Genomic DNA, 17,369 nt, shown 5'->3' with positions numbered 1-17,369 from the left:
ACATTTGTTTGAAACCTTTTGAAGGTATAACATGGTTTCTGTCTCTTGGTGGTAATATGATTAGCAGAGATAGATCTCAGGAATGAGAGAGTCTAGTTAACAGTGCAGGTGGCTGAGCAGGGAGTGCACAAAGGACACAGACCTCTTTTGTTTTATATTAACATTTATGGATAGGAGGAAAAAAAAAAAAATCAGGAGAAAGCAGTTTCCAATGTACAAATTCTTTGGCAGAATATTTTAGCTCCTTTTGTTGTTTAAGTGACAATGATATTCTTTCTTGTTAGATTCCTTGCTCTATTTTTCATTGTGCTTCTAATATTGTTTGTAACCAGTGCAATCAAACCTTTTGGCTGCAGCTCTAGGATTAGCCGCACACTGCAGTGATTGTCTTCTGGATGAGCAGGAGCAGCTGTTATGATTGCTGGGGCCCAGAGAGGGCCCTCGCGTTTAAAGCATTCTTTCAGGCTGCAGCTCGACGTCCAAGCTGGCGGCCGCTCAGCTGGGGGACTCAGAGCAGGGGGGAGGACAGGGGTGAGCTGTGTCAAGACATTCCTGCTCTCCCAGCTCCCTAATAAGTCAATAACCATTAAATTACTGTTAACAATTTAAATTAGTGCTGAGAAGGCTGTTGTCCTTCTACAGCAAAGCCATCCATGCCTTTTACACCTTTTATGTAACAACCACAAACTTCTACGTATTTGATTGGGATTTTATGTGATAAAAAAAACATAATGTTGTACAAAATTACCAAGTGGAAGGAAAAGGACGCATGACTTACAAAATACTTTACAAAAACTTACAAAAAACCTGTGAGGTGTTGCATGCATTAGTATTCAATAGTTAGAGCTGCAAGGATTTGGGAAATGTCTCTATCAACTTTACACATGAAGAAATTGAAATTGCCTTAGATTCTCAAGTGGCTTTATGTCTGGACTTTGACTGGGCCATTTTAAGAAATTCATATTCTTTGAACTAAACCATTGCCATTGTAACTCTAGCTGTATGTTTGCCATTGTCCTTTTGGAAGGTGAATTTGAGAGTACACAACATTAAATATTTATATAAAAAATATTTTCCCACCTAAGCTGTGGATCTCCGTAGTACCTCCAGGGTTACAAGGGAACATTGGATGCTTCTCTGATTGTTTTCCGTCCCCTGGCCTGTCAGTTTAGGTGGACAGCCATGTCTTGCTAGGTTTAACGGTCAAACGTTTCAGATGATGGACTGAACAGAGCTCTGTTAGATGTGCACGGCTTGAAATATTGTTTTATAATCCAACCGAGTTTTAGACTTCTACACAACTTCCTGACCTTTCTGCTGGGTCCCTTGGTCTTCATGATGCTGTTTGTTCACTAATGTTCTCTAATAAACCTCTGAGGCTAAAATCACACTGAGATTAAATTACACACAGGTGGACTTTATTCACTAAAGAGGTAACTTCGCAAAGCAATTAGTTACACTGGATTTAATTTAAGAGCATTAGACAGAAGGAGGTTGAGAAGAGTGCATGCTACATTTGTCGGTTTTTTATTTAAAAAATAAAAACAAACACCACTATTTTTCTTACATTTCACTATGTCATGTTGGTCCATGTCCAGAATCCCAGTACAATACACTGAAGTATGTGGATGTAATGTGACAAAACATAAAAAAGCCTAATTTATTTGAACACTTCAGCAAGGCACTGCAATGGGTTTATTTACAATCTGTGTGGAGAGGTGCAGCTTTTTATACTTAGACATTACTAAAAGTAGCCGACATCACAAAAATCAGCATTATTATTCATGCAGTGCAGAAGTGAAGGTCAGTGGAAGGATGAATAATGAGCTGTGCTTATTATAATGACTTCAAAAACAAGACAGTACCACATAATTGCCTAATGTCGACACTCGCCATGCCTGCATGCAGTGATAATGGGGTAGAAACTGTTTCACCTGGTTTTAAAGTTAATGTCTGTGAAGCGTCTCCCTCACCCCTGGGAATCCAGGGTGTTTTTTGCATCCAGCAGCAACTTGGCGAGCATCGTGAAAACGCTCATCCTCATTTCCGTGTCTCTGTTTGGCTGGAGGCAGTTATAGAGAAGAGGCATCAGCTGGTTCAAAAACTCCGCAATGACTGGACCTATAACATACAAACGTGGTGACAAATATTTTTACTTTTTTGCTTTATTTCGCACTAGGGATGCACGATCTATCAGCATTGACATCGGTATCTGCCATGTTGGTCATTTTTGAACATATCAGTATTGTCCCCATTAGTAAAACTGGGCTGATATTAACGACCAATGTTTACTTCCATCTTGTTGCCTGCTGTTTATATGTTTAGGGAGTGGAGAAGCAGTGGAGGATAATGGTGTGTTTAACTGAATCAGAGAAGAAATGTTAGCAGTGTGGTCGTTTTGTCACGTGGTCATTTTGAAATATACATAATATTGGTAAAAATCAGATATTGGCCCTAACACCAATACAAATATCGAATATCAATATTGGCCCAAATTTCCATATCGTTGCATCCCTATTTTGCACCTTTATTGTGTAGATAACTGTAGAGAGGAAGTAATTACTGACATTATTCCACACTTTGTTTTCATATATCTGTACTTTCTAATGAAGCATTTAAACTCATATGAACATGCATTGTTGATATAAGCGTGCTGTAAAGCTATTTTGATTTTTGGGAAAAATCTTACAGTGATAATAAAAAGAAAGTCAGTCAGTCAGTCATTTTCTACCGCTTATTCCATAGTGGGTTGCGAGGGAGCTGGTGCCTATCTCCAGCAGTCTATGGGCGAGAGGCAGGGTACACCCTGGACAGAAAAATCTTACAGTGATAATAAAAAGAAAGTAAGTAAACTTTTTACCTGTACATCTATGAAGCATCCAAGCTTATCTGACCCCAGCATTTCACATTTTATTTTTTCTTCCCTGGACTTGATGCATCAACACAGTAATGCATTGACACCATAGACCACTGGCTGGAATTAGATGAGGCCTGGGGGCCATTGGCCCACCCACTTTACGGCACTGCCCAGTCATGATCTGGTCCCACCAGATATTCACGTAGCCTGGACACGATTGTGCTGAGAGGCTGTGACAAATCTTTCCCTCTCTTCTGTCTCTAGTGCTCTCGCTGTCTAGAGACAATCAGAGGCACAAACAAAATGTCTGTGCCTCTTGAAACTGGACAGCATTCGCAGAAACATGCGCAGCAAAATTTATTTACTTGCACTATGAGATCAGAAGCGCAATAAAAAACATCTTTGTCCAGTTAAGTTTGCCTCAATGAATATGCAGTACTGAATGTTTCTGTGCAAGTTGACAAATTATTGGAAGAGTGGATGCCAATATGTTTATATAACAGCTCCAGTGTTATTAACTCATTAAAGCTGCAAATAATTGCGTTCATTATTAGTCTGTCATTCATGTGAGTCCCAAAGGCAGTTCCAATTTGCAATAGCACCGAGCAGTGCGCACGGATGGCAGGTTGCTATGTGGGTAAAATGCAGGCAGATGGAAAGAATAGCAATGACCTTCTATGTTGGTGTTAACATCTTTGAAATAATAGAAGAAAATAATAATCAGGACCTGTGGCAGCCTGTCAGGGTTATAGATTTGTTTTCTGAATGCAATGCTCGTCAGAAATGACCGTCATATTATCTCTCCAGACACCAAGGACGCACAAAACCATTTTTTATGAAGTGAGAACTTCTATTTTACTTTTTCTTTTATTTAAAACAATATTAGTTAATATGAAAAATAAAGGATTGGATCTGGTTGTTTTGTCAGCAGACGTTCCTCCCCGATTTGTGGCTTCATGAACAATAGTGCATAAAAATACCACACCGATGATCAAAGCGACATTTATCTATAATATTGCTTAAAGACCAAGCAAACTGCTTGTTCAAAAGTGAAATTATTTCTATATTTCCTATATATCTAAATATTCACTTTTCCTGTTCAGGGTTTTGAGGGGAACCCAAGAACATATGTTTCTGTGAGCTATCAAACCTTGAGAGACAGGTGATCAGTTCAATCACAGTAATCTTTAGAAAAATCCAAAATGGCATAACTCAACAATTTGTTTTGTACATGAACAAATGACCAAATGACACAGCAGCTAAAACCCACACCCATTCCACCACTATTTAGAAACAATAATCAGTCCCCAGCAGACTGCTGAGACAGGCTGTGACAAAGACTGACGAGGAAATTATGTTTGTTTTAAACAAACACCTTTTACCGGAAAGTAACTCAAACTGAAAGTATTTCCAGTTCCAATCATGCTCAGACACTTATCAAACAGCAGTCCACCTACATGTTTACACAGCTATATATAGTGACCAGAGTGTTTATAGTTGGTGATAAGTGCCTGTGCCCTGTTTGGACTGAGCAGTGACCAGCATGACAGGAGACAGGGGAAATCCTGACACCACCTGAGGATATGAGCCAGCTCCATAAGGGGATCAAAGGACAAAGCAGAATAAGCACAACAGAAGACCCTGGTACTTAAAAGAAGTTAGTCAACTAAAGGCTAGGATCATTAAACAGAGGTGTGTGATGGACTTTTGCATGAGATAAAGGAAGATAGTTCAATATAAAAAACAAGCAAAAATATACTCTTCTACTCTTCTACCTTAAACGCAGAGGGGAAAGAGCCACATCAAATACTATGGAACATTCAAACACTAGATGAAGAACGATGGACTGTGCTGAGAACATGACACAGCAATATCTGAGATCTCAGCTGTCTAAGAACTACCATCTGATGCTGGAAAGAAGGTCAAACCTCTTGTATAACATCCTGATTAAAATTAGGCTCTTTCGTCTACCTCAGTTGTTTTTAGGGAATATAGATCATATCTACAAAAGAGAAGTTTAAATAAGGGCTTAAGATAGAATTCAAATGTTCAAATAAAATGAGAAGACACATTCTCTACCATGCAAAAACAAATATGGATGCACACTTACTAAGCTTCTAAGTTGCCTTGATGAAGTAGAAGGTCAGGAACATACATCTTTCCAGCTGTTTGATGAAGTAAACAGCACTGAATGGCTTTAGAAAGGACTGTCACCGTGTGCGTCTGTGTGTTTGTGTGAATTAGAGGGTTGTAGTCAATGTGATATGGTGAAGATAGAACAAGAAAGAGATGAAGATGAAGCTTCTTCTGGCTGCAAGCAGTATAGTGTGTCTGGTTGCCACCCAGTGTCACTTGCAAATTTGCTTTACAAAGGGAGGCTATTCCTCATGTTGTACAACTGACTTTATTTTCACTTTGGATAAATGTTTTTTGGATTTATATTATTTTCATATTTTATACATGTTTTGTTTGATCTGCCTTAAAGACTACAGATGGACATTAGCCAGTAGGTAATTTGTGGGTCAAGGAAGTGATGTAGTGATTATGTATGTTTTGTGTGACCAGCCAGCCATAGGACTGCACTGAGTTCCACCGCCATTATTGCTTCGAAAAAAACTGTTTGGGCTGACTTATGACACAGATGTGTCCCATACTGCCAGATATATTTTTTTCAAAAACTCACAGTGGTGCGCCATTTCCACCTGACATGTATAAATGGTCAGAGGGAGCTCAGAGGTGTCTTCATGGGTTTATGACAGAAATGTTTTGTGAAATAGGCTAATGATTGTGCAGCTTTTTTTCTGAATAGGTGGGTTTGAACACTTAAGTGTTTTTGCATGTGTTTATGCTCTTTAATTTATAAACAGTAGTTGAACAGTAGTCCTTTTATGTCAATTTAACTCAACACGTTGCCAACAGAGTCTGTCATTTATATCAAGATGGAATTTCTTGCCCAACAAATTCAGTAACCTGGTTGACAACTCCAAAAACACTACAACAGCAAAAACAACAGATAATATATATACTTAAGCAGCTGGAACGAGCACCTTTTCATTTTATCAAAAGAGTATTGTTTGAACCATCCACTTTTTCCCCAAGACCCAGTCTCAAGTTCCAAACGACTGAAATAAACATTTTCTCATCAAATCCCCTAAATCTAGGTCACCTCTAACTGCATTGCTGTATGTTAGCAATCCAATCCTAACTGTTTGTCCTTAGGCCTAAGTTAGTGCATTATTATTATTTTTAATCATTTAACATCTAATTTACTATCTAAATATCTGCAAAAGGCTGAATTATGTTATTTTGAAAATTTATGAAACTTACCTTACCTTACCCCATTATAAATCACATTAAAGTCACATTTAATATTTGCTCTTTTGTCTTTGTAGTGACTAAGAGAACACCTGTTCATCCCTGTCTTCATATTGTCCACTCCTTTATTATATATTGTACTCAATAGGGTTTGGAGGGATTTCTTCTCATCATTCTGAGCTGGAGAATATTTAATAATACTGGGAAACCATTTACTAAATCCACATTTAAAACCTTTGTGCTCAATTCTAAATTGTAACAATGTTCAAACTTGATGTATAATCAACATAATAAGCGAGAAGTGTAGTAGGTAAGAAAATAAGTTTAACTTCTAAATGAACCAAACAGGAAGTGCTGTTATTTTGATACTTTCAGTTGGACGTTTCTCTGTCATGTTGCAGCTAGCTTAGCAGCAAGATCATGTTGGAGGTCAAGTAAGATCCATTCATTTTGTTCTGAAACGACTCATTTAAGTCATTTAATGAAGCGTTCAGTTGGAGAGACATTATTGTGAAGCTACAGCTAACATGAAAATGATCCAAAAACATCCCATAATCCACAATCACTGGCTAATAACTAAGCTCGTCTTTTCACAGTAAAATGTGCAGCAGCTACAATCTGTAGCTCACATATCGGCTTCCTTTCACTACATGTGATACAAACTGTGACTAAGACTTGAGACTCAGACCAGGAGTCCAAGTCAAGTCTCAAGTCTTCAGGGCACAAGTCTAAGTTGGGTCTGAACTTTTATTTTTGCAACGTGTGACTTGAGTCGGAGTATCAAACTCGAGTTGCCATCTCATGTTTGAGAAAAAAGCTAATATCTTCAAATAAAGTTAAATAATCAATTAAAGCAAAATGATGTTAGTCTGTTACACTTCTGAAAAGGAAAGATGCCAAATGTCTCTCTGTTGCATTTTGCAAGTTATAAGTACAAAGCTGTGGTCTGATGAATTAAAATTGAAAATTCCCTGGCTCAAAACTCAATATCCATAGTGCTTTAGGGTTGCATCAGTCAACATGACAAGGACCAGAAGTCACAAATTAATATTATGTACGTTTCCATGCAATACTTGTCCTGACATCTAGATAATATATTACAACAGCATGGTTTCATTGGGTCTTGATACTAACCTGCTCCACCTTCAGCTCAGTTTCAATGTCTGGGTTTAATTTGACCATACTCATAAAAAAAAATCTTTGTAGCTTATGGTAAATGTTTTTACTGAAAAGTGCAAGTAATGGTTTCACACCGATTCGACCTGTAACAGTGCCTTGCAACGGTACAACCATAAGTTTAAATGTGTTTTAACAAGATTTTTAGACCAAAGCAGCATAGTTCATAACTGTAAAGTGGAAGGAAATTTATACATTGCGTTTAAATATTTTGACAAATTAAAATCTAAAAAGCGTGCCGTCAAAGTCTTAGCCAACATTCTGCAGTTCATGGGGGCTGAACACAAATGCATGGCACTGCAGCCATGCCTCTGCGCATTCCTACTCAAGAGATCAAAATATTACTTTTTGACCTACAAGGTGAGGAAAACCAACACTGCATATCACCCTGAACATCTACATGCTTAAAGGTGGTTGTGGCTGCATCGTGCGGTGGGGATGTTTTTTTTCAGCAGGGACAGGGAAGCTGGTTGGAATTGATGAGAAGATGGATGTAGTTAAATACATGGCAATCCTGTGTAAATGTGTAAATGATTTTGCTATAACATCCTTACGAAGCCTTATAGCATGATATCTTGATAATGTGACTGAGCTTGAGCTATTTTGCAAAGAAGAATGGGCAAATATTTCAGTCGCTAGAAGCACAAAAGACTTTGTTGTATTGTCCCAAAGAGGATAAATACAAATGGATGCCACACTGTTTTAATATTTCTTTGTAAAACATCTAAAAAAAAAATACATGGTTTATTTGCCTTCCAACAACAAACATGCTTTACTTTGTCTTGGTCTATTACATAGAATCCCAATATAACGCATTGAATTTTGTGATTGTAACAAGAAAAGTTCAAGGCGCATGAATGATTTTGCTAGGTACTGTAAGTCAAAATTAATACTGAGTTTATTTAGGGTTTTTTAAAATCACATTACAAATTTTTCCGACATAACTTATGTTTTGTTGCACATTAAAATCTCACCTGATTGCATGACAATGACATGTAGCTGAAGTCTCTGTGGAGAGTAACTGGACCAAGTGTTGACAGAGGCAGACAACCAGTCCAGCTGCTGTCCCATATGTTGTCTATACAGCTCTATGGGGTCCAAGCCCTGCACCGTACTCAAAAAACGTACACTCTCCAAGGCCTGTGGAAAAAAGGTGGAGAGCAAAGGGAGACAAAATAAGGTTACTAACATGCATGTCGTTCCTAAAAACAACAAAATAAAACAACTGAACAGAATGTTCAACAGTTATTGATCATAGATGATTGATTTTTACACCAATAAACTCATGGTAAGAACAAACATGCAGACATGAAAAGGTATTACACATCAAATTACTCAATCCCAAAAAAAAAAAAAATGTGCATAGTAGATTCCAAAAACATAAGTAATACCAGAACCAAACATTCAGACAAAAAACACATTAGTAAACCAAGCCAAGAGAAGATGAGATAGCAGGGTAAAGCTGAAAAACTCTGAAGCTATTTTGAGGCCCAGCACTATTTTGTTGCAAAATTAGGCTCAAAGCACATCAGGTTTTACACCCTATTACAAACCTTTAACATTCTTCTGTAATAAATAAACCATGAAGAATGAAGAGTTTCATTAAAAGAAACGATCATCTGCAAACATATTAAACAAATAACTGATCAATGCTTCCAGCTGTTTCTATGCCATCATTAGCCAACATACTAATAATAAATGTCGGCCAAAACAAGGAAGTTAGCTAACTTTCACTGCATCTATAGTTAATGCTGTGCAATGCACCGGACTGATTTCTATTCAGGAACCAAAAACCAGCTCATGTTCAGGGCTGGGGAACTGACCTTTGGAGCATTTTACAGTTTCCTTTATCGTCCCCCGGGCATGGACAGAGACAGAGACACTGTCTGAGTCACTGCTTAACCTCTTCTGCAGAAAGCTAGGCAACCCTGAGCTGTCCACTGATGGGAAGGATTTCTGGGAAAACAAGTCCTTTTTTTCCTCTGGGTTCTGGAATGCCCAAGGCCAATTCTCACCCTCCCTTACTTTCTAATCCATTCCTTCTCCTCTCATCTTTAATACCGCTCCCTGTGTGAACATACACACTGATGCAGACAGACGAAAACACATAGTCACGCTGGTGGCCGGTGCGGTATCTGCGCTGCATCTGTGCCAGTTTCTTCCCGCTTCCCCCCTGTCATTAGCCTTCATCGGCGACAAGCAGCTGGATGACATGTTGCCCTCAGACACCGATGGCTTCACTTTTCACTGCTCCTGTAGGCCTCTTGGGTTTGGAGACTGACCACTTGACAAACCCTTAATACCAAGCAATGAACTGGTTTTCATGAACCTGATTATAAAAGCAAACTGAGCTCAACCGATGACACAAACCTGCTGAGAAATACCACTCATCTCTCCCCATCTGTTTTTCCTCTATTCCTGTCGGTCTCATTTCTTTCTGCACACTTCATCCGCCTCCTTTCACTCAAGACTTGTTTTAAAGTTCCACTCCAAAGGTGCAATTTCAGCTTCCCTGGCTAAGTGGGTAATTATACAGCTGGTCGTACTCACTTTGAAACTGTACAAATGCTCACATTCCTCGAATAGCTCTTGCTTCATAAAAGCCACTTATCTTACTAATAAAAAGCAGGAAAAAGGTAGTGAAAGAGGCAGCTTTAAATAAGGAAGTTTGGGTTAACAAGGCATTTTTTTATCTTATCAGTAGGAATAATTCTGTAGTTCTAATACTGTATCTTTAGTGTGTTGCATTTCCTCACTTTGGTGCTGAGCTGTGGGTCAGTGGAGAGGCTCTGGATGGTGACCAGAACCTGCAGCAGCTGCAGGCTGACTGAGCCACAGTCTGACTCACACTGATGCAGCAGCACATCCACACATGCCAGCAACTGCTCCAGGTACATAACCTGAGACGGAAAAACATAAAAAGCACGATTAACATGTTTCTTTCATACAAATGTTAGCTCTAACAACAATTGTCTTGGACAAACTTGACCTGTTGATTCCTCCAGGTGCATCTCAGTAAATTGCAATATAATCAAAGAGGTTAAAGCTTTTTGATATTATTTAATTCAAAGAGCTAAATTCATACTGGTTTGTCACATAGTGAGTGATACATTTCAAACTTTTAATTCTGTTCATTTTGATGGCTGTTGTCCAGAAGGCGGTCAGTGACACCCTCCACATGGAGGGTAAGCCACAAAAGCTAAGGAAGCTGGGTATCCAAGCATATGAATGGAAAGTTTAGTGAAAGGAGGTTGTTAGAAAAAGTGTACATGCAAAAAGATAACCAAAGCCTTGAGAGGATTGAGATACCTTGCCAATCTGTATTAAATTGGGCGTATGTAATATTCTAACTTTCTGATTAACAGAATTCAGTTTTTCATTAGCTGTAAGTAATATTTATCAAAATTAACTAGAATTATTGCTTGAAATACATAAATGTATGGCTAATGATTTTGCGTAGTGAGTTTCACTCTTTAAATTTAATTACTGAACTAAATTAACTCTTCAATGATATTCTAATTTATTCAGATGTGCACGAAGCTTGTAAAAACATGAAAAACCCAATAAAATTCGGTAGATGTAGCCATTTCTAGACTTCTGTCAAACTTGTGCTGAAAGTTTCTTCCATCGTTTATTTTGTAATGTGCTCATTCTGTTTGAATAATGCATAATTTCCTTTTTGTGGCTGTTGATTTCAACTCTGCCCAAACCTTTAGGGATTTAAAAAGACATTTTCCAGTTAATATTTGTCGCTGCATAACTTCCTTGTATCTGCTCAGACCAAGAACTTCTTGTCAAAGTGATATTTAGATCTTTGACTGTAGGCAAAATAATAAAATGCCAAAGCTAGTTTTTGATTTCATTGAGGACTTTAATTTTATAGATCCTTTGAAAGATTTGATATGTATAGTGAAAGCAAAGCAGCGTCACAGCATGATACAACCTCCAACGTGTATTTCAGTAAGTTGTCTCTCATTTTGTAAGGTTTTTAGTGTCATCTAAGCAAAGTGATGTATTTTATCTGTTGTCTCTGGTTCTTTAAATGTTGCATAATTCCCTTTATTTCAGCTCTCAATCAAGGTTTTTGATAGAACTTAAAAATGTCCCCCTCCCCCAGTCATAATTTGTTGCTGTTAGAACTTTGTTTTTTCTTGTGATGCTGCTGCAACACAAAGATGATCTTGTCAAAGAAACAGTTTTGACTGTAGGAAAATCAATTTGTACTAAAATACCTCAGCTTGTTTTGATTTCGTTGAGGAATTCAACATTTCCATTGAAAGCAAAGCTGTCCCAGAACATGACATAACCTCCACCCTGTATTTTATTACGTAGTATTTTACAGTACATGATTTTTTGTATCATCTAACAAACTTAGAAGCATCTGTGGCTTTCTTCCTTGGAGTCCTGCAAGCTTTAAGAGTGCAGCATGTATTTAGAACAAGCAGCATTCTAGCAGATTTCGTCACTCCACCACCAGGTTCTTCACATGCAGAGTTTATTTCTCTGGTCTGCAAAGATGTAAATGATTGTCATGCTTTAGCGTTTTTATTTTTTTTACCATTGTTACAGAAAGAAAAAAATTGTAGCAGACAGAGTCTGAGAATGTGTGATTGCCGTCCACTGTCCGCTGTGTTGCAATGAGGTCATGCTTAGACAAAGAGCTGTAGCTCAGGCTAATTTCCATGCCATGACTGGGATTAAGACCTCTCTTCCTGTTTTCATGTTGCCTGTCATTTGGGGCTTCATGGGGGAAAAGATTGATTGTTAGAGGAAGGTATAAGTGATTTTCAGAATTAGAGAATATAGTTTTTATTCTGTGTGAGAGGGCTAAGAGGTAGCCTGCCCTCCAGGTGTTAGGGATTTAGACCATCGATCACCTAATAGGAAGATACATGCTTTCATTACTGTGCTACGAGTCAGTGGCTGGGGAATCCCTGAGTGTGAATCAGCCTCTCTCTGCCTAATAATGACACCAGGAGCAACCGGGATGCTGCTAACAAACTGCTGACACATCCAGTACCTTGCAGAAGTATTTACACCCTTGAGTATTCTTTTTTTTGTCATGTTACAGTGATAGAGCAAGACAAAGTAGTGCATACTTTTGAAGAGGAAGGAGGATGATACATGGTTTTCATTTTTCTCTTTTTAGAAATTAAAAACCCATGCTAGCTCATTGTAACTCTGGAGAAGCTGCAGAGATGCTACGCTCAGGTAGGAGAATCTATTGACAGGACAACTGTTTATGCACTCTACAAATATGGCCTTCATGGAAGAGCTGCAAGACAGCCACAAGAAGTTCTGTTCTAAGTTTTTCACAAGCCATGCATACAGTTAGCATATGGAAAGAAATGTGTCAGATGAGACCATGGCATGCATGTCTGGCGAATAACTAACACCCAAAAACACACCATACCTATGGTAAAACATGGTGGTGGCAGCATCATGCTGTGGAATGCTTTTCTTGAAGGATGGAACCAAAAACAGGTCAATCCTGAAAGAAAGAGATTCACTTCTCAGCAGGTGACAAAACCTGATAATTGATGTTGACAGATGCCTTTCACTGAATGTGTCTGATTTCAGTCTCCAGATGTGCAAAGCTGGTAGAAACATAGCCTAAACGGCTTGCAGCTGTAGCTGAGGTGAAAGGTGTTTCTACAAAATAATAACTCAGCAAGGCTTCCGAATTTTTTTACTTTGAAAAACCACGTTTCCCCTCATCCTTCCAGTTCAGTTATGCACTACTTTGTGTTGTTCTATCACACAAAATCCAATTAAATGCATTACAGTTTATGGCTGTAATGTGACACAACATGGTTCAAGTACAAGGAGTATGAACCCTTTTCATGCATTAGTGTACAAACACAGACGTGCAAGTTGTACATGTGCAGAAAACACCCATTAGGACTGGAACAGAGTAAGGAAAACCTAGAGCAGAAAAGTTCTGCAGTGTAATGACTGGTTGGACATCTGGAGGCAGGCGAAATACACCTGGTTATATTGTAATAGGCATGCTCCGGGGGCCTTATTACACCATGTGGTGCATCTGTCCACCACTGTATGGTACATCACTTACATCCAGCCAACTCCTCTTCAAGAAGCCTTAGCATGCGATAAATTTCTATCCAGAGGGGAGTTAACCCCACGCTGCCAGTGATACTGCTATGGAAACAGGGAAACAAACACGGGGAGTGTGTGTGTGAGTTTGTGTAGACCCCTTTGCAGCAGAGTAACACTTGCTCTTTTTAGAGCCCAATGTCATTCAATACAAGGAGCATCCAGCTGGTACTCATGGCGAAAGAGGGAGTTGCACGTGTAAGGTGTGCTTATGTTGGAAACACGTTTTAGCAATCAGCAAAATCCTTTATGTTGTAACGTGAGATTTTTGACTAAGTAGACGGCCTCCTACAGATCTACTCTATGGGATATTTCTTCAAAGTACACATATTAATTGTTAGAAAGCCTGGTTGTTTACCAATACAGCGGCCTTAAAAAAGTATTCACACCCCTTGAACCTTTTCCCATTTTATTATGTTACAACCACATCAATGTATTTCAATAAGGTTTTATGTGAAAGATCCACACAAAGAAACATAATGGTGAAGTGTTAGGAATATGGCTTCATGGTTTGCGAAACAAAAACATAACATGTTGCGTGTGCAAGGAAGAAGTTGCCTGATTCATAAGCAAAGTTGTACCAAACCGTGCAGCTCAAAATTCTTCTTACACTCTTAAATTTAGATTTTAAGTATTATTGTAATTTGACTAACATGTTCCTTTTGACTGGGTGTAATATTAAAGTTTTGGAGGGGCCCAGCCAGGGTCCTGAATTGAATCTGTGGAGGGAGCTAAAGATTAGGGTGAAGGCAGGGAGGCCTTCGACCCTCAATTGCTTAGAGATCATTGCAAAAGATCAACATTCACAAATACCAGTGAAACATGCAAAAAGCTTGCCAGGATCAGAAGGGTTTAATTGTCATATGCCAACAAAGATATTTCCATTGGTTTTTCAGAAGGGTCTAAATCATTTTAGACACGCCATCTTTAGTTAAAATTGGAATAAAAACACAAACTATTTCTTGAAGAGACAATTCTTGTATATCATCTTATTATCTTTTGGAAGATTATGATATTATACTATACTGTGACACCCCTAAATAAAGTCTGTCCAGTACAGCTAATTTCCTCCTAATTAGTAAATAAATTTGACAACAGAGAATAAAAAAAGATCGTAAAGACTAAAAAGGATTTTATTTAGGGGAATCAAGAGTAAATGGGCCTTAATACAAATGCAAGGCACACTTTTCAGATTTTTCAGATACTTTTTGTTGGCCTATCATCTAAAATTATAATAGAATACATGGAAATTTGTGATTGTAACATGACAAAATATAAAAAGGTTAAAAAAAGTGTCGATTCAAACTAACTCCAACTCTACATCTCTTAATATTCACTGAAATAACGTTCAGATAAGGAGCTCTTGTGTTATTTAAAAGAAGACTGCAAACATACTGTAAATTACTAAGATGGAAGCCTCTAAAGCCGCTGGCTTTCTTCGTCTTCAATTTACGAGCAATATTTTTAATTCCCGCTGAGTATCCTGCCATTTATTTTTGTGCGCTGTCTTTGCCTTTTAACAGACACCAAGAAAAGAAAACACAGTTGAAAGAGCTGAGAGCTTATGTCGTGCCTTGTATATCAGCTGTCACTTTTTTCAGCTCCTAGCCGGGCCTCGAGGTTCCCACTACTTCTGTTCACTTTGAAGATAATTTATGTTTAAAATCTAAACAGGCATCCATTTTCATCCAAGTCAAACATCATGTCTACTGAACTTTCTATTTGAATCCTGTTTGAAGAGGCACGTAATTCTATCAGGTTAAATCCATACCCTTTTTTTTGAGGTCTCAGCTATTAAAATCAAAATAAAATATTTAGTCTCCTAAATATGAGCTGTCATTGGTGAGTCTGTAAGTGAATAAATTTAATAAAATACAAAATCAGGCCAGAATTGCTCTTGTCTGGACCTTATAGCAGAAAAAAGGCAAAAAACATCATATTAGATGATGGCCCTTATATTTACGATGGTGTTATTTATAGATGAAGGTCCTGCTCTGTGCTCCGAACAATGCCTGCTATGAAAAGAATGTCGCAGGTGGTTTATCTGAACCCAGAGCTCTTCAGGGACAGCGTTCTCTACGCTTTGTCCTCAAAAAACAGTGACAGAACAAAATAGATGGAGAAGGAGACGAAGAGGAAGCAGAGGTCTGGCCACATCTGTGCGGCAGCGCTTGACTCTGCCGTCCTGTTAATTCTCCGTCCGCTCGACCCCTGGCGGACAACGAGAGGGGGGGTTGGAGGTCGATTTCCCTTCCTCGTTTATCACTGGCCTTGACCGTGTAAGGCTTTAAAATTTCATGCCACAGCTGAACTGCAGCCGTGAAGCCCCGTATGCTGCCTCGTCTCTCCTTGGGGTCACGGTGGCCAGACAGGGGTCACGTGAAAGTAGTGGATTTTTTTTGTTATTGTTATTTCACAGAGGACCTAGTCTCAGAGGAATAAATGGGGCCATGTGTACAGATGAGTCAGTATTAAAAAGCAGGGTCGAAAATAGCGCTCCGCCAGACAACAGCAAGGGAAACGTTTTCATGTGCGAGAGCGTAACAGCGGATTATATTTATCCACAAGCAAAAAAAACTTTTATAACAGAGCAACACTGCAGATGCACAAGATGGAAATTCATGAGAAAAGCAACGGTCTGATCAAAGACCTGAAATATTAGACATGAAAAACATCACATGAGCTGGCAACTATTTTACCAGAGTTGGCATGTTTTTAAGATTACTCAAAAGCAAACCTGATGAAATAACTGCTGATCTTGGATAGTCTCCAACTTAAGTTTCCAAGCTGTTTAGCCTTTTTATCGTACAAAGCTACTTTCATCAAACACAACTTTCTATCCAGTGTCAACAGTAAGATCTCCTAATCAAACATGAGAAGGAGCTGAAGCACATAGTACCAGCTGGGAAACACAGCTCCACTTACTTAAATTTGTCACTAGAATAAATGTTATATTAGTTATAGGCTTTTTAAAAGACATTTCATCTGTTCTTTAATGAGGATAAAATGATATTACAAGATACAACTTCAATGATTATTTAAAAACAAAAATTAAGTGCATAGTTTTTGTCTAATCCACACAGAGTGGATAAAATCTATACATGAATCACCACTAATGCCTTTGGTAAGAGGTTTTTTAACAAGTTGTGGAGAAACTGCAGTTTCTGAAGTAATCAACGAGGTTCTGGCATAATTCGGGATGTTTGACCACTCCTCTGATCAGAAGCGCCAGAGCTCATTAAAACGGTCTGGTTCCCCGGCACAAATCCGAGTTTAAGCATTATGCACAAACTTTAAAGGGGATGAGATCATTCACTCAACTTAAGGTTGGCCTGCTTTATTCAAAATCAAGTTTTAGGTGTGTTTTATATCAGTGTCCCATTGGAACACCAAATTATTTCAAAGTTTCAAGCATCTAGCTGTTGATCTGAGGGGAAACTGGTGACCTTGAAGGAAGTCATTCTTCTTTATTCCATCTATTTTGTGCAACGGACCATTATCACTGGGAGTGTAGCAGAACTTAGCATGATGTGGGACCGCCACTATTGCTGAATATTGTGATGATATTACAATTAACACAAGCTATACTACAAACACTGTCTCTAACACTCCTTGTGATCCTTAGATCTCAGCCCCCGCAGTGAGCATTCAACAGGCCAAATGCATTACTGGCATGCAGAATTTGCATGCATGGCACCTCAATCGAAAGTATCCTACCAATAATATCCAAGCAGTCCCTTGGGATCAAAATACAGCAGTCAAGATTACAAAACGATATATTGTGAAGCTCTTAAGGTTGGTATACAGCATTCTCAGGCTTGAAAGTTTCACCTTGACTCCTCCAAACTTACTTCTTCTAATTGTGGTCAAGTGGCTGCTTTTTCCAAGAGGTATTGGGATTTTAAAG

General features: G+C 38.6%; 1 protein-coding gene across 1 annotated transcript in view; it reads right to left on the bottom strand.

The window, feature by feature from the left end:
* The window catches only part of LOC124863782 (dynein axonemal assembly factor 5-like), a 40,642-nt gene that overhangs the window by 11,391 nt on the left and 11,882 nt on the right, over window positions 1-17,369 (bottom strand). Inside the window, 3 exon segments of the mRNA XM_047358268.1 lie at window positions 1,974-2,121; window positions 8,323-8,488; window positions 10,105-10,248. Coding sequence (XP_047214224.1) covers window positions 1,974-2,121; window positions 8,323-8,488; window positions 10,105-10,248 — 458 coding nt within the window.

The sequence above is a fragment of the Girardinichthys multiradiatus genome, chromosome Y (genome assembly GCF_021462225.1).
Source record: "Girardinichthys multiradiatus isolate DD_20200921_A chromosome Y, DD_fGirMul_XY1, whole genome shotgun sequence".
NCBI classification, from domain to species: Eukaryota; Metazoa; Chordata; class Actinopteri; order Cyprinodontiformes; family Goodeidae; genus Girardinichthys; species Girardinichthys multiradiatus.
This window is presented reverse-complemented; position numbering and strand designations above follow the sequence as displayed.